This window comes from Psammomys obesus, unplaced genomic scaffold, assembly GCF_907164565.1.
Source record: "Psammomys obesus unplaced genomic scaffold, mPsaObe1.curated_primary_1811, whole genome shotgun sequence".
NCBI classification, from domain to species: Eukaryota; Metazoa; Chordata; class Mammalia; order Rodentia; family Muridae; genus Psammomys; species Psammomys obesus.
The window spans coordinates 8,239,445-8,255,671 of NW_026596256.1; the positions used below are offsets into that span (position 1 = coordinate 8,239,445).

At 39.5% G+C, this 16,227-nt stretch overlaps 1 protein-coding gene across 1 annotated transcript; it reads left to right on the forward strand.

The window, feature by feature from the left end:
* Window positions 1–253: 253 nt before the first annotated feature.
* Selenot (selenoprotein T) lies at window positions 254–15,237 on the forward strand. Its single transcript, XM_055596849.1, has 6 exons — window positions 254–472; window positions 6,768–6,878; window positions 7,719–7,845; window positions 10,283–10,370; window positions 12,188–12,339; window positions 12,753–15,237. Exons 1-5 carry the CDS (start codon window positions 336–338, stop codon window positions 12,310–12,312), a joined length of 588 nt encoding a protein of 195 aa, XP_055452824.1. The 5' UTR covers window positions 254–335; the 3' UTR covers window positions 12,313–12,339; window positions 12,753–15,237.
* Window positions 15,238–16,227: the final 990 nt, after the last annotated feature.

Sequence of the window (16,227 nt, forward strand, 5' to 3'; positions counted from 1 at the left end):
AAAAGAACGCCTTTAAAAGCAAAACAGGGATGTAGAATTCATAACGGCCAAGAGCAACAATTACGGGCCTCTTTTACATCTCACCAGTAAAATTTCTCCCTCTCTCCCTTGTACCCTCTGAGGGTTTGCACACACCCAAGATGGTGGTGGATGCAGCCAGTGGAACAGATCAGCGCTCCTTCCCAGAATGGGCGCAGGCGCCGCCTGCGCAGGCGCATTCCGGTTCCTCTCGCCGACCTTGGCGGAGCGCGCCTGCGCAGTGGGGAGCAGTTCGTGGCTAGGTTTTGGGCTGGCTGTAGTGTCTGAAGGCGGCCAGAGCGGCTGTCTCAAATAAGATGAGGCTTCTGCTGCTTCTCCTGGTGGCGGCGTCGGCGGTGGTCCGCAGCGAGGCCTCTGCCAACCTAGGCGGCGTGCCCAGCAAGAGATTAAAGATGCAGTACGCCACGGGGCCGCTGCTCAAGTTCCAGATTTGGTGAGTAGGTGCGCCGACCCCCGGCCGCCCTGCCCCGGCTGCGCGCTACCCGAGGCCCCGGCTTCGCGGCCTAGCTGCCCGGAGAGCACGGCGCCGGCGCTCTTCCGCATGGGCGGTCTCGGGTGGGACACCTCGGAAGGCCGCCGCTGCCCTCGGGGCGCTGGCCCTGGCCCTCGGCTCTCCCTGGAGTGCCGGGGTAGGGCTGCGGGCCTTTCCGAGGCGGTCGCCTGCGAGGGTGGTCGAGCGCAGCGGCTCCGCGTCACTGAACGCCCGGGCCGGGCCGGGCCGTGCGGCCGCGCTGCGAGGACGCGAGGTGGCGCCCGCCGCTCCTGGAAACCGCGGCTCGGCTCGGTTGTCTCCGGGGCGTCTCTCCACTTTCAAAGGTCTGGTGCATTCATAGGAAAAAGAAAGAGAGCCTGTCAGTTTTCGACGCCGCTTGGTAATGGACTTTGTTGTTGAATAGATGAGCCTTAGAAGCAGGACAGAGATCCGCTTTACTGAGGCGATAGGGGTTGGGGAAGATTTGAAAGGCTCCGGTTTAAAACAAAAAACAAACAGAACATCAAAAGGCCTGAAGAAATGAAACCTCAGAAGATGATGTTCTCTTAGGATGAGATGTCAGATTAGTAATTCTTTTCAGAATCTGGATGCTTTGCAGTGTTGTTATTGGCCAGAATTCATTTAAAGCCGACTTTTCACTACATGTACCAGTTAATCTTAAATTTGGATTTTTACTGAATCATTTTGCTTAATTACAGAAGACGGAGCAAAAATCTAAAAACAAAACAAAACAACAACAACAAAACCAGTTTGTGACATTTAAACCAAAGAATCAGAAAGTAAGCCGGCGAGGCTTTAATTTTGGTGACTTCTTTCTGGTTACAAATAAAACTCACTGCGACCTTTACTATCTGCCTGGCGTTTATGACCGCACAGATCGCTGCTGTTCCACTGACCTACACCCACAGCCCTTCATACATTTTTTTAAAGAAAGCAGTAGCTCTGTTACCAGCTGACAAAAGTAGTTAATGATTAAGTGTGATCGTTGGGATTTAACTAGGTTTTAAAAGGCTGGTTTTCAACTCATGTAATACTTCTGTATCTACTGTCCTAGCTGCTTTTTCTGAGTGCCTTTACTTGTGTTGGAATTCTTTAATGTATACATTATGTATACATACATATGTACATACACGCACATGTATATACATGTATATGCATACACACACACACACGTTTTTTGTATGTGCAGCTGTGACAGTGGCCATGGAGAAATCACAGGTGGAGTTCTCCTTCCACCATGTGGAAGGTCCAGTTTCTAGATCTCTTTGATGTGGTATTTGGACTCTTGTTACAGTTTTACTACGTTCATTTTCCTTAAGGTTTCAAAAGAATAAACATAGCCCGATGACACCTGTAATCTTAGTAGGGTCAGGAGGCCCAAATATTCAAGATCATCCCTGGCTACCTAAGTCAAAGCCAGCCTGAGCTACCCCAGTCTTTGTCTCAAAAGACAACATAGCAAAATCCACCCCAGACTACAACAACAAATGGAAGGAATGGGAAACAGTCATTAATATTATTAAGCTTTTAAAAAACTTCATAATTGCTTTAATTGAACTTTTGATGCTCACTATTTTTTTGTACGTTAGGTACAGACTGTTTAAAAAATATCAAGTGAGTTTGTTTTGCAGTTATTCTAAGCCCTTTGCTGTTTTAGAATATATACATCAGAAATAGCTTTATTATAATACCCTGCCAAGTTGTTAAATTTAGCTTGTTGCTGTTCCCCTAGAGGTTAATCTTTAATTCACAGTAAAGTGAACATTAGGCTTCTGGTTTTGTCAGTCTTAAACACTTGCAGGTTTGGGAAGGGAGAAGAAGTGAATACAATTGAAAATGTGTACACATGAAAAAAACCCGTAAGTTTCATTTGAAATTTCAGTGCCTTAAAACTCAGTTTGTTTTTTTCTTTATCAGCTTAACGGTGCTAAGGAAGTTCATTTTAGTTGATTTTGCGTTTTATATTTATTGTAAGTACTTTTTCTTAAATAATTACAGTTTAGTACACCTACCTATGTGTTACCACTTTTGCAGTTGCAACACAATGCATAATGGAATGAAATTTGAAAAGAGATGAAGCTTATGACCAAGTTCTGTGTTCTTGTGCCTTTCCAACAACTGTTCATTCAGTATCTGCTATGTCAGTAGCTAGAGATTTCACAGTACATGAAACAGGGCCACCCAGGAAACTTCCAAAAAAAGTTACCATTTGTTCTCTGTATCTGAGTCCTTGGTTTATGATGTTAGTTGACTGAGCAGTAGAATTAGATACTTTTGGTGTCATTATTTCATACTGAATATTTTGGTGATTTGAATGTCCTAAAGTTCTGTCTTGCTTTCCTTCCTCTGACTTAAATAGTCAGTGTATTCTGGGAGCTGCCCATAGGCATGATGGGTTTTATTTTCTCTTACATGTGGTGTAACGTCTACTTAGATCTACAGTTGCTAGAGTTTAAAGAGGTTATTAGCTGTTAACTCTTTTTAACTCTTGACCATTAGACAATTGAATTATGAAGTTAAGGTTTCAGAACCTTAGCTTTGCTGAATTTTGAAATTAGCAATTTAAGCATCCACTGCAGTAATTCTAGGATAGCTAGCCCCTGCCTGCAATTTTTTTGTGATAAATGAAGCATATATTATGAAAATAGATTTTTATTTAAATGTATGCTGTCTCAGCCTTTGCTTTCATAGTATAGTAGAAGGAAACTGAGCAAATACTGAGCTTGCTGCTCAAGTTCGCAGCACCCATGTCAGGCAGTTTATACCTCCAGTAACTCCACCTCCAGGGTTGTCTGATGCCTCTTACTTCTATAGGCAACTGCATCTACCCTCTCTTCTCCACAAATAGACAGAATTTTAGAATCTTTTAAAAAGACCAAAACTGATTTATATGTTTACTGATTAGTAAAATGCAGAATTAGAGGCATATTGGATCATATTGGCTAATCAACACTTGATATTTGCACACCTTAAGTATTTATGTACCTACTCTTTGTAGGTATGTTATGTAGTGTGCACAATTAAATTCTGTGTTCTTGTGGTTTTAATTTGGCAAGAATAAATTAGCACATAAAATTGCAATTTTGCTAAGTGCTGTAAGGGAAACTGTTGATGATAGGAGAGTCCCAGTCTGGGATCAGGACAGTTACCTTGAAGAAGTGAACTTGGACTTGAGGGTTTGGGGAGAAGAGGAGGGACTTGTCATTTCTCCTCAGGACCTCAGGAGCCCCATCGCATTTTGAGACAGGTATCATATTTGGGATCTGGCACAGACCATCACTCCTGATTTTTTCACTGTTGTTGGTATTAGGGATTGAACTCAGGTCCTTTTGCTTGCTTGACAAACCCTTTCAAAACTGAGTCATCTCTGCCCTTGAACAGAGATCTAATAATGAGTTTTGTGTTCTGTAGGGCTTCGTAGACAGTGGCCTTATTGAAGGAACTAGACTTCAGTTGAGAAGGCTGAGGCTGTTATACTAAATGATGAGCAGCATAGACCAGTAAGGTTTCAGCATCAGAAAAGCCAATAGAGTTACTGTAGAAAAGGTATTCCAGAGGACAGAATGGAAGGGAGTATAGGAAGGAAGGGGCATTTTAGAGTTCAACTGAGAGGTGATAGAACTTGGAACAAAAGGTAGTAATGGAAGTACAGAGAGGTTGAGGGATCTTTAAGAGGTTGATAATTTAGCAGCTTAAGATGGTGAATTATAGTTGGCCCTCTGTTTTTGTGAGACCCACATCTATGGATTTAGCCAATCTCAGATTCAAAATATCTGTGATGTGGCAGGTGTGTGTGTGTGTGTGTGTGTGTGTGTGTGTGTGTGTGTGTGTGCGCGTGCCCGCCCGCGCGCGCGCGTGCATGTTGGCAGTGGTGGAGGTGGTGAGCTGTGTGTGTTGCACTGTACTGGCATTCTCCAAATAGTAGAATACACAGCTAACTATTCATTGTGTTGAGTGTTAAAAGTAATCTACAGATACTTTCATGCACATGGGAAGGTATGTGTAGTGCCTATGCAAATACTGAGGCATTTTTGTATTAGATCTAGCCAAGCACCTGCCACCAAGCTTCCCAATGTCCTTCACAGGTAGAGTGGAGGAAAGACCAGGCACGAGGTGAGAGCTGTCAAGATGCTGAGTTGTGGAATGTTTAGCACTGTCTGCACTCTCTGAGCTTTCTTCCCAGCCCTGCCAATCAGTTTTTAGTGTAGACTTACTTTCAGTCTTGTGCTTACTCCACTTTCATTTTATGACCCCCCACTGTAGTCCTTGAGGTCTGTTTTTTTTTTTTTATTGTTTTGTTTTTGTTTTTTAAGATGTCTCAGACTGACCTTGACCTCACAGAGACCCACTTGCCTCTGCTTCTGCTTCTGCTCTGAAGTGTTGGAATCAAAGTTACCACATCAGACACATTTTCTTTTCATCCCATTTATCTATCTATCTATCTATCTATCTATCTATCTATCTATCTATCTATCTATCTATCTATCCATCCATCCTTCCATCTTTTTAAAAAGAAACTCTTTTGGCTATGAAATCTTACCTGTTAGAAAGCTGTTAGGGTGTTGCTGATAATAGACTTGTCTGTTCAAAATTGAAATGCGTGGAGCTTCTTCTGGTCTGCCATAGTTGGTCCTGTGGCTTCTGTCCTCCCCAACCTTTTCCCCAACTCTTTGCATGTAGATGATGGTTTTAGTCTAGAAGGCTAACCTGGCTGGCCTCTGCTTAGCTTAGAAGTGGCTGTATGGGGGTTATGCTGTGTTCTTGGCCTCCATGCCACTGAACCAAGCTTCCAGATTTCATGGGAATGTACTACTATTCTTCCTGTTCCCCTTATGCCTTAATAGGCCTGTGCTGCTTAAATCTCAACAGTGTTTCTCTTTTTTAATATCTGGGGCTGGAGAGATGGCTCAGTGGTTAAGAGCATGCGTTGGCTATAGTAGAGTGGTTTTGGGGAAAGAGTGTAGAGTTAAGGATTAGAAAAGAGTTTTATTGGAACTTGAAAAGTTCTCTAACATTTCACAGTTATTTATGTAGACTAAATAGTTTTATTTGCAAAACATTAAAACTGATCATTAAATTCATGGTCCTTGAAGTAAATCGAACTATGTCAACGCTCTTGAAATGTTATGTCAGTGTGCACTAGGCTCTGGGAGATCCAAAGAGAGGTAAAAGATGGGTCTAGACTTGAGTGATAGTATATTTGGGGAGAATGCATGAACGTGATGGAACTGGAAACAGGAATTCTAGAAAAGTCTCTTAACCATGCTATCTCAAAAAGACCCTGGTCTTTTTCAACTCCACCAGTTTAGTTGCCTAACCAGGTACCAACCATTTCACTTCTCTTTTCTCTACCATATCTGCTAATTTTAACCAAACATCTACTTATACTAAACTCAGACCTGTTCACAAGTCCTTTCTTTTTCTGTCCTCCAAATGGAAGGTTAAAACTTGGGCAGGATAAGGGGTGTGGCTCAGTGGAGTGGTCTGGGCAGGAAAAACAAGAAAGAAAGGGAAGAAAAAGAAGAAGGGAGGGAGGAAAGAGACAGGTGGTGGATGACAAAATCTCAGATCTTTACAGTTAGGAAAAAATAGTCTAACTTCTCCTCACCCTTTTCTACACACTCTGTTCCCATTTTCATAGTCCACATGGCAGAGAGTTAGGTCTTCCTGGCCATCATTGCATATGTTCTAGAATGCATGCCTACCGGAGGATAGTTTGGCATTTCTTTTGAAATGAATGTTGGTTTTAAAAAATGTTAACTCTCTATTAAATAACATTCAATACCAGAATATTTGAAAGAGGTACAGCCAAAATCTATCAATAAGACAGGGAAGAGGATTTCCTGTTTGCTCTCACAGGCCCCGCTGCTTATCTGGGTCCAAGTCTCTTTCAGAAATCTTCACATATACTTCCAGGGCTCTGTGTAAGCAGTTTGAAAGGGTTTCTGCACTTGCATTTCAGTCAATCTTTTCTGTACTCTCTACAAAGGATCAATTGATATGAGCGTTTGATATTTGATACTAATGTTTGCTGTTGTCTAAAAGCTATGAAGTGTTGTGTTATAACCGGCTGGTTATTTGCTGGGGACGTAAATATATGAAATTTATAAAATGGAAGAAAAAGAAACCTCTTCCCTGTATCTGTTGTCTGGGTTTAGTATTAGTTGTGATGGATTATAAGATTTTTTTTTTTTTTTTTTTTTTTTTTTTTTTTTTTTTTTTTTTTTTTTGGCAGCGTATCCTGAGGGTACAGGCGGGTGTTTGAGGAGTACATGCGGGTTATTAGCCAGCGGTATCCAGACATCCGCATTGAAGGAGAGAATTATCTCCCTCAACCAATTTATAGGTGAGTGAATTTCAGTTATTTGAATACAATCTTTGAACTAATAAGCTTTGTAAATAAGTTCAATCACCTTTGCTGGGTTCTTGTAATTTCTTATTTGCTTATACTGATATACAGAGAGTACTATTTTATAAATAACGATGATATCTGTTTCTTTATGTAATTTATGTTGGGAAATTAGGCTAAGATTGAATGTAAGATTGTAATTTTAAAAAAAGATTATATATATATATAATATTCTGCCTGTTTGTATGCCTGTACACCAGAAGAGGGCACCAGATCTCATTACAGATGATTGGGAGCCACCATGTGGTTGCTGGGAATTGAACTAAAGACTTCAACAAGAACAGTCAATTCTTAGCCAGTTCAGAGGTTAAGAGTACTTAACCTCTCAGCCATCTCCCCTGCAAGATTGCAAGATTGTATTTTTTGTTGGGAAATTAGGGAAAGATTAATTGAAAGAAGGGTATGACCTGAGTATGCTTTTTTATCATTGAACCACACCTTGTGTCTTCCAAAGTTCCTGGAAAATCAATGACACTAAATTTGATTTTAAAAATGTCTTCCTGGGCTGGAGAGGTGGCTCAGTGGGTGAGAGTACTGTGTGCTCTTCCAGAGGTCCGGAGTGCAATTCTCAACAAGCACGTGGTGGCTCATAACCATCTATTCTAGAATCTGATGCCCTCTTCTGGCATGCGGGTGTATATACAGATAGAGCACTCACATATTAAATAAACAAGCAAACAACATCTTTTTTAAAAGTTCTCATAAACTTTAACAACTAAAATTCAAAATAGATAAGAAATTGTATTTTTGATTAACTTGTTTATTTTCTTTCAATAGACACATAGCATCTTTCCTGTCGATCTTCAAACTAGTATTAATAGGCTTAATAATTGTTGGCAAGGATCCTTTTGCATTTTTCGGCATGCAAGCTCCTAGCATCTGGCAGTGGGGCCAAGAAAATAAGGTATGTGGCTTTGGTGACTATGGGCTTTTAGGTTGTAATAACTGTGACTTTGTGAGAGAGAGAGAGAGCCACACACATACAGAGAGACAGAGTATGTGTTGTGTGTGCTTGGGAGAGTATGTGTGTGTGTATCTGTGTGTGGGGTTGTTGAGCTTGTTTTGTCACTGTTAGTGATTGACCTGCCCATGTGATCTGTTTCAGCTTGTACCATTTTTTGTCTTTGGGAAAGCCTTTAACTGTTCTTTGCTTCAGTTTGCATAGAGAATACTGAATACCTTTCATACCCTTTTTGTTTAGGGGATTGGGGCTGTCTCTCTAGTAAATCCTAGGGACACAATAATTTATTAGCTGATTTTGATTATAACTTAGATCAAATCATATCTAGCAGAGCTTTTATATATAATGTCAGGTTTTTATACCAAATAATATAGTATTAGTGAGTATGAGCTGCCGTTAATTTGTTTTATCAAAACTATTTTCTTAGTACTTATCCTTTGACTTTTCTGTTCGTGGAGGTCTGTTTGACAAATTGCAATCAGTCAAGGAATCATTACAAAGAATTAGGTCGCTGCAGGCGACACTTGAATACCACCTGAGTGAGGGCTGGGGAAAAAGAGCAGGGAGACACAAGGAGGACACCAAGTCAAGACTCTGATCAAGGTTTCGTTTAATAATCGTAAAATCAGCACTTATATAGCAGAAATTTACAAGCAGTTTCTCATGGTAGCAGTTTTCTTGGCAGAGTGTCCGAGGATTCACTCAAGGTTACACAGAGTTTGCTATCTGGTTCCCATGGTTGCAAGGAGTTTTATTATCTAGTTCTCAGGGACAAAACTCTTGCTGCAAGGATTGCCAAGGTCAGTCTCTAGAAGACACTGAGCTTTAGATTAGACCCAAGTCTGCCAGGGCCAGGAGGCAAAATTCCACTGCTCAGACTCAGCACCAAACAGCACTATGCACTCCAGTTCGGCTACCAACTCCATTTTGGCTGCCACAGAATTAGTATGAATACAGTTGGAAATAGTGCTATTTTTTCATCTACAGAATTTTGTAGTCCACATTTTAAATCATTATATGTATATCTATCTGTCTGTCTTTTCTACTTTCCCATCTTCCTTCCTATCTATCCATGTTATTTTAAGCTGGTGTACAAGTCAGATCTATGATGGTGAGCAGCAATATGGTAGAGAAGGAGTAAGGAAGCCCAAAATGTCCAGGGAGGGGGGGATATCCAAAGTATTAAGGAGAACATGCTTAGGATAGAGTAGGAAGTAAGAGGAGGTCACACCTTTCTCAGTGTTAGTGTTTCTTAGTTCCTCATCTGGTGGCAGGCTTATTGCGTGCATGGCTGTAGCCTGTAACCTTCTGCTAATTCGTCTTATTTTTATCTTTTTACTTAAAATCTGTCGCCCTCCCTGCCCGAGTTACTTACCGTCATTGGAAATGGTTCTAATTTTATTTTTCTCCCGAAAGCAAGTGTTTTAGATGCTTCCTTTATGAAACAAAGTTCCTTGGGGAGCCCTCTAGCTTTGTCCTTTAGTTCTAGTCTGAGTATCTTTAACAGATCCCTATATGGTTCTTCTAGAACAACGTTGTTAACATGAGCATCCTTAGGTGTTTTTAGGAGAATGTGTGTCTACCTCATTGCTAACCAGGTGCGAGTTTGCAGTTCCGTGCTTACTGTATTCTGTGCTGTGCTTACTTGTATGAATATAGCACACTAGGTCTATTGCATTGGCTTCTATAGGGATAGTTGCCATTTTTGTTGGCATGGAAGAACCAAGAGAGTTAAAGATAGAACTTTGTGACAGTGCATTCTGTGTTCCTATAGAAAGCTGTTATATCAAATGCCACCTGGCTCACATAGCTTAGGCAGACAAGCCCTTTCTCTTATGGGTGTTTACTTTCTGAAACAATGTGTTAAGAATTTACATCTTCAACATATTCAACTTTTACTAAATTACAACAGAGTTCTTCTATTCTCTTTTTGAAAAGGGTAGAGTTGCCTTTGAAGGGTGAATATATGTGCTGGGGCACTCTAAACCTACAGATGGTTTTAAAATGATTAAAAAAAACTTAAGTAAGTTGTATGTAATAGACAAAGTTGCTGGTGATTGCATCACTATTCTCTTGTGAGTGCAGACATTTTACATTACCAAATTGGTAAAGTGAACCATTAAGTTGGCATTTTTACTTCAGTTATTGAGATGCTTACTAATTCTGTATATAATATGAATGCTATATGTATATTCTTTCACATGTAAAGAATTGTGAATTTTTCTTGATGTGTAGATGGTATCTGAACCTGTGAAATAGGATTTTATATAGACATTTTTAAAGTATATTAAAAGAAAAAACTATCAAATTAAGGTTGAAACTGTATGTCAAAGCAAATGAATATGTCGTATGCTTACGCTTTGTGCTATTTGACTTCTAGGTTTATGCATGTATGATGGTTTTCTTCTTGAGCAACATGATCGAGAACCAGTGTATGTCAACAGGTGCATTTGAGATAACTTTAAATGGTAGGTTCTGAGTAGTGTGCATTTGTGATGGGCTTTTCATGCTTAATAACAAACATTAAGCTTTTTATGTTCGTGAGAGAATTTGTTGATGTTCATATAAAAGAGCTTATTTGATAGAAATTGAAATAGAGTCTTCACTGCTCCTTGAGATTTTAGTGTTCCTGGAGGAGTTGCCCACGTGTTAACTATGTGACTAATACTTTCTACTCCAAGGCTTTAAAATAAAACCTCTATGATGATTCTTCGGTGTATAGCTTTAGGGTACTCTAGACCCATTCCAACTGCTTTACCTGGGAATCTTAAACAACTTGCTTCAAAATAAGCTCTTAGCTATCTCCTTATGTGCTGCTTTGGTTCTCCTCTGGGATTCTTTGTTCATTTAATTGTTCCATAATTTGTCTACCTAATTTCCCAGAAACCTAGTATAGTTCTCCACTGTATAGTTAAGGGATTACCAGATCCTCTAAATTCTGCTTCCCACATTGCATTACAAATCTGCTTCTGCTGATCTTCACTGTTGGCATCCTAGTCTGTGTTACATGATCCTCACTCTTTTTCTGCACAGTAGGTTGGCAAATGGGACTTTAATGATGATTTTTACTTTGTTATTGTTGTTTTTTTAGGACAGAGTTTCTTTGTATAACAGCCCTGGCTGTCTTGGAAATTGCTTTGTAGATCAGGCTGGCCTCAAACTCACAGAGATCCACCTGTCTCTGCCTTCTGTGAGCTGGGATTAAAGGTGTGCACCATTATGCCTGGCAATTTTTACATTTTTAAATGGAAAATAATTCATGAAATTCAGACTTCTGTATGTATAACAAAACTTTGGAATTTTTATCAAGGAGAATTTCAAAGAAATGTGTTCTTTAGTTATATAAATAATACCTTAATAACATCCTTGTTTTTGCCTTTTGGTCCATATAGCCTAAACTCTTTGCTGTCTGGCTTCTTAGAAAAAAATTTCCAATATCTGCTTTATCCCAAAGATAAAGCATTTTTGTTGTTTTCCTGGTGTCTCGAGGCAGGATCTTAGTGTCAAAGCCCTGACTGACCTAAAACTCCCAGTCCTCCTCCCAGTCCCTTTATGTGCTGGGCTTACATGAGAGCCTCCATGCTGGCTGCAGCGACTTGCTTAATGAAGAGTTCCTTGTTTCACTTGACTGTCTACCGCTCCTAAAGCAAGTGTTTTTTGTTTTGTTTTTTGTTTTTTCAAGATAAATGCCAGTGTGTTCAGTGTGAGCAACGATCCTGCAAAATCTAATTTGGGGTCAGCTGATCATATCCTGTTGCCTGTCTGATAGTTTTATTTGACTATAATTATGCCCAATTAAAAATTGCTTTGCTGCCTTCAGGTGCTGTATGTGTTGTGACAGACACTCTTGTTTACTTCCTGGTTTATTGCAGTTTTTTTTACCCCAATCTAAACTTCTGTGCCTCTTTTGTCTCTCTTGTAAAAACTCCCTTGTACATCTGTGCAGGCCTGCACTCTTTTCCACTCTGCAAGCCTTAACTCTAGTTTAGTGACTTCTCTTTTTCTTTCTAGATCTAGTTCAACTGATGTCCTTTCCTGACCAGTCAGCAGGAGAAGCTAATGTTTGTGCTCCTTGTAGCACTGTAGCACTCTGGCTGTAATCCCAAGTGGTGACTTTTGTAATGTCCTTGTTTCTTTGCCACAGCAAAAACCCCTAAGAGGAAGAATTTGTACTGTTGTGTCCCTACCTATTTATGACACTCGGTAAATATTTGTGAGGTCAGTGTCTATTGTGGAATCATCTTTAATGTGTTTTTTGGGGTGGGGGTTCTGTCTATTTTTGTAGATGTGCCGGTGTGGTCTAAGCTGGAATCTGGTCATCTTCCATCCATGCAACAACTTGTTCAAATTCTTGACAATGAAATGAAACTCAATGTGCATATGGATTCAATCCCACATCATCGATCATAGCCCTACCTATCAGCACTGAAAACTTTTGTAAGTAGTTTAAAAGTACAGTAGCTATTTATAGGTTTCTGTTAACTTTTACCACAAATGCTAGTATATGCTACATATATTACCATTTCAATATCCAACTTAAAATGAAACAGATGGCTGGCTCTGTCTTTCAAACTTTGAACTCCTAGAAGCCAGACTAATGTGTTTTATTACGGTTTATGGATACACAGCCTCTCCTTACTTTCAAATAATTAGTTCCTAAACATGTGCACCATTTTTAACATACTTAAGATAGAAAATTTATGAGCAAAAATGTATAAATGAAAAGGCTCTGTTAGCTTTTGCTTAGTAGTAGCATTCTCTGTTCCTTTCTTATCTGTGGGTTAGCTTCCCAAGAGTTTGTACAAGAGAGACTACTGAAATACAATATTTTTCCTTTCCATTTGTTTCAGGCACTAAGGGATTTTTGCAAGAGCAGCGTGACTGACAATATGAAGGCCTGTACTGAAGACAGCAAGCTGTTAGTACAGACCGGATGTTCTTGGCAGGCTCGTTGTACCTCTTGGAAAACCTCAGTGCAAGACAGTTTTCCATGCTGGCACATGCTGAATTCTGCACATGAAAGAGTTCAGTGATACTGTGTAGCTTCCCCGAGCCACTGTTAATAGTTTCTTCTTCTGGACATAGCATTACTACTTGTAACTCTTTTTTTGGTCATGTTTGAGAAAGTACAGAATTGAGTTACAGCATAAGTTTTTTTCAAGATGTGTGTTAAGCCTGTTGTGTTTTATATGAATTTTCATTTTTAAAAGCATCAGTTTTCTTGGGGAAACACCCGAAATTCCAAAATAATTTTTTAAGACTTTATCAGATAGCTCTAATTTGGCCATGTTTAATATATAGTTTCCAAAACACTGCAGGTTGTGAACAGTAAATTATACAGGATTATGGGAGGAAATCCAGTATCCAGAGTACTCAACCACGTGTGTGATCTGTGTGTGTCTGTGTGTGTGGCCTATAGTGTATAGTGTGTATATGTGTGTGTGTGTGTGTGTGTGTGTGTGAAAGAGAGAAACAGAGAGAAGAGAGGGATTATTAGGAACAACAAAAAACTGCTTTTAAAATCTTACTGTGTAGTTCAGATGTCTTGCCTTGACCAATCTAATGAATTTGATTAATGGGCCTTTATACTAAACTAATAAAAAAACTGAGCAGATGTAAGTTAATGAAAAAGTTTACTGCTCAGTATATTTGTTAACATTAATTACCATCTAATTTTTTGTTTTTGACTTACAAGAAATTTTGTAAAGGACGTATTTGAAAATCACACACAAGTAATGAGCTAATTTACTGTTTTTAGAACAGTTGAAGCCCACCTCACTAAAGGAAAAGTCAGTGAAACCTTTACAAAGTGTGTGTTATGTAAAGGAGATCACTTGTCTAGTAATCGAATTATCTTAACATATATCAGAAATTTATTGTATTAGATAAAATTTAAAATATTTTAATGTTTTCATACTGTTCCATAGTTCTAAAAAGAAACTTAGAGTTGGTAAAGACAATAAGAATGATTTAGCAGAAGTAGAACCATAATGTTGAATAGCAGTTACATAGTAGCTGTGGTAACAGACAGGGATTAAGTGGAAAAGCCAAATGTTACCCTGGATTTATGAGTGGAAGTTAAGAGCTTAAGGCAAGGAATGCCATGGGTGACTCGATGTTGATGCCACCTGACTCTTAGATGTTAAGAGCAGCTTGACTACTAGATGCACATTGAGTGCATTCAGGCAGTGTGTCTTAGTGTGACAGCCTCAAGTGGAATCTACTGTGATCTTCAAATAACAGGAAGATAGTCTAGTAAGTAACTGAAGAAAAATGATGCAATGTTACCGTCTTGATTAGGGTTGTAGCACTGGTAGCCCAGGTTCTTCTGGTGATAGACATCATAATTTTAGCCTAAAGCTCAGTATATATGTATATGTTGACTAGGTCTTAAAACCTTACTAATATGGTTGCCTACTGCTTCAGGCTCCACATCCCACAAAGTTTATCATCAGAGGGGCCTTTCTTCAAGTAATGGACATTCCATTTGTGACACAGTTAGCTTTATGGCACATAGACATTCAGAATTTGGGCCGTGGATGTTCGTGTGTACTTGACAGGTCAAACTATGAAGAATCTAATGTCAGATCTCACTATCTCCATGTTTGCCTTAGGTTAAATAATTTCTCTTAGTTAATAGCTTTTACTGGTTTAGACATTGAGTAAAATTCAGCTCTTTTATCCACACTCATCTCTGTTTTATTTTATGCTTAGTCATATTTAAATCCAGAATTTAATAGTCTACTAGACAAATAAATGAGATGCATGAATATAAAAATATATAAGGAAAAGGAGAAAGTAAACTATTTATAGCTATTATATTACTAACAATTCAAAATTTATTAGTTGCTTATAAATTGTATAGTAACAAAATGTGCTCTATTAATCAGAAGATCGTGGACTTGTCAACAGGCTGGCTAATTTTATTGGAGTTTTCAACACAGTTGCCAATGTGGAAGGTTTTCACATTAATAAAAAAGTTGGTAAAACATGGCTTTAAACCTCTGTAAGGTGTACAGGAACACATGCTTTCAGAACGTGAGTGGCAATGGTTATGGCACTAGCGTCATCAATAGTCGTTCAGCGTGAACAGCTGTGAAATGTGATGACATCTGGCTGTGGTTCATTCTTTAAAGGTTTGTTAGTATGGAAGTTTGATTGACTGGCACATCCTATCATTGTCATAACTTAAAATAATTCAGTTAAATTTTTTTAAACATGATTTGATATTCTAGGGCTTTTCTTTTTTTAAAAAATGAGAAGCAGGTAAAGAGTTGTAAAGATTTGGGACTTCTTTGTGGCATTGTGAAAATAAATAAGCCAATGTGAAAGGAACCCTGTTTTGTGTGATTAATTCTGGACTAGTGCATTTTTACAGGGAATTCTGTATTTTAAAAGCTGTCATCTAATAATGTTTACTTTCCAAGGGCTTCTTAAGCTAGCCAGTTTTTTTTTTTTTTTTGTTCCCACCCCTGACTGACACTAAATCCTGCCAGTGTTAGGCCCTAAAATTGTTTTCTTTTTTTTTTTTAAATCTTTTATTTATTTTTTATTAATTACACTTTATTCATTTTGTATCCCCCCATAAGCCCCTCCCTCCTCCCCTGCCAATCCCACCCTCCCTCCCCTTTCTGCATGCATGCCACTCCCCAAGTCCACTGATAGGGGAGGTCCTCCTCTCCTTCTTTCTGATCTTAGTCTATCAGTTCTCATCAAAAGTGGCTGCATTGTCCTCTACTGTGGCCTGGTAAGGCTGCTCCCCCCCCAGGGGGAAGTGATCAAAGAGCAGGCCAATCAGATTATGTCAGAGGCAGTCCCTCTTCCCATTACTATGTAACCCACTTGGACACTGAACTGCCATGGGCTACACCTGTGCAGGGGTTCCAGGTCACGGTATATACTCACTCATATAAACATACAATATAGAATAAACCCACTAAAAGCTGTACATCTAAACAAACTAAGCAAAAGAGAGGACCCTAACTAAAATGTTCAATCCCCATCCTGAAAGGCAAAGAGGATGTACATCAGAAGAAAACGAAAATAGGAAACAACCTCGGAACCCGCTACAGAGGGCCTCTGAAAGCCAGAAGAAAACAGGAAACAACCTTGAAACCTGCCACAGAGGGCCTCTGAAAGCTTCTGCAGTATAGACTGTCAAAGCAGATGCTGAGCCTGATGGCCAACTGATGGGCAGAGTGAATGGAATTTTATGTAAGAAGTGGGAAATAGTAAGAGCTGGAGGGAACGGGAACTCCACAAGCAGAGCAACAGAACAAGATAATTTGAACACAGGGAACTTCCCAGAGACTCCTACTCCAACCA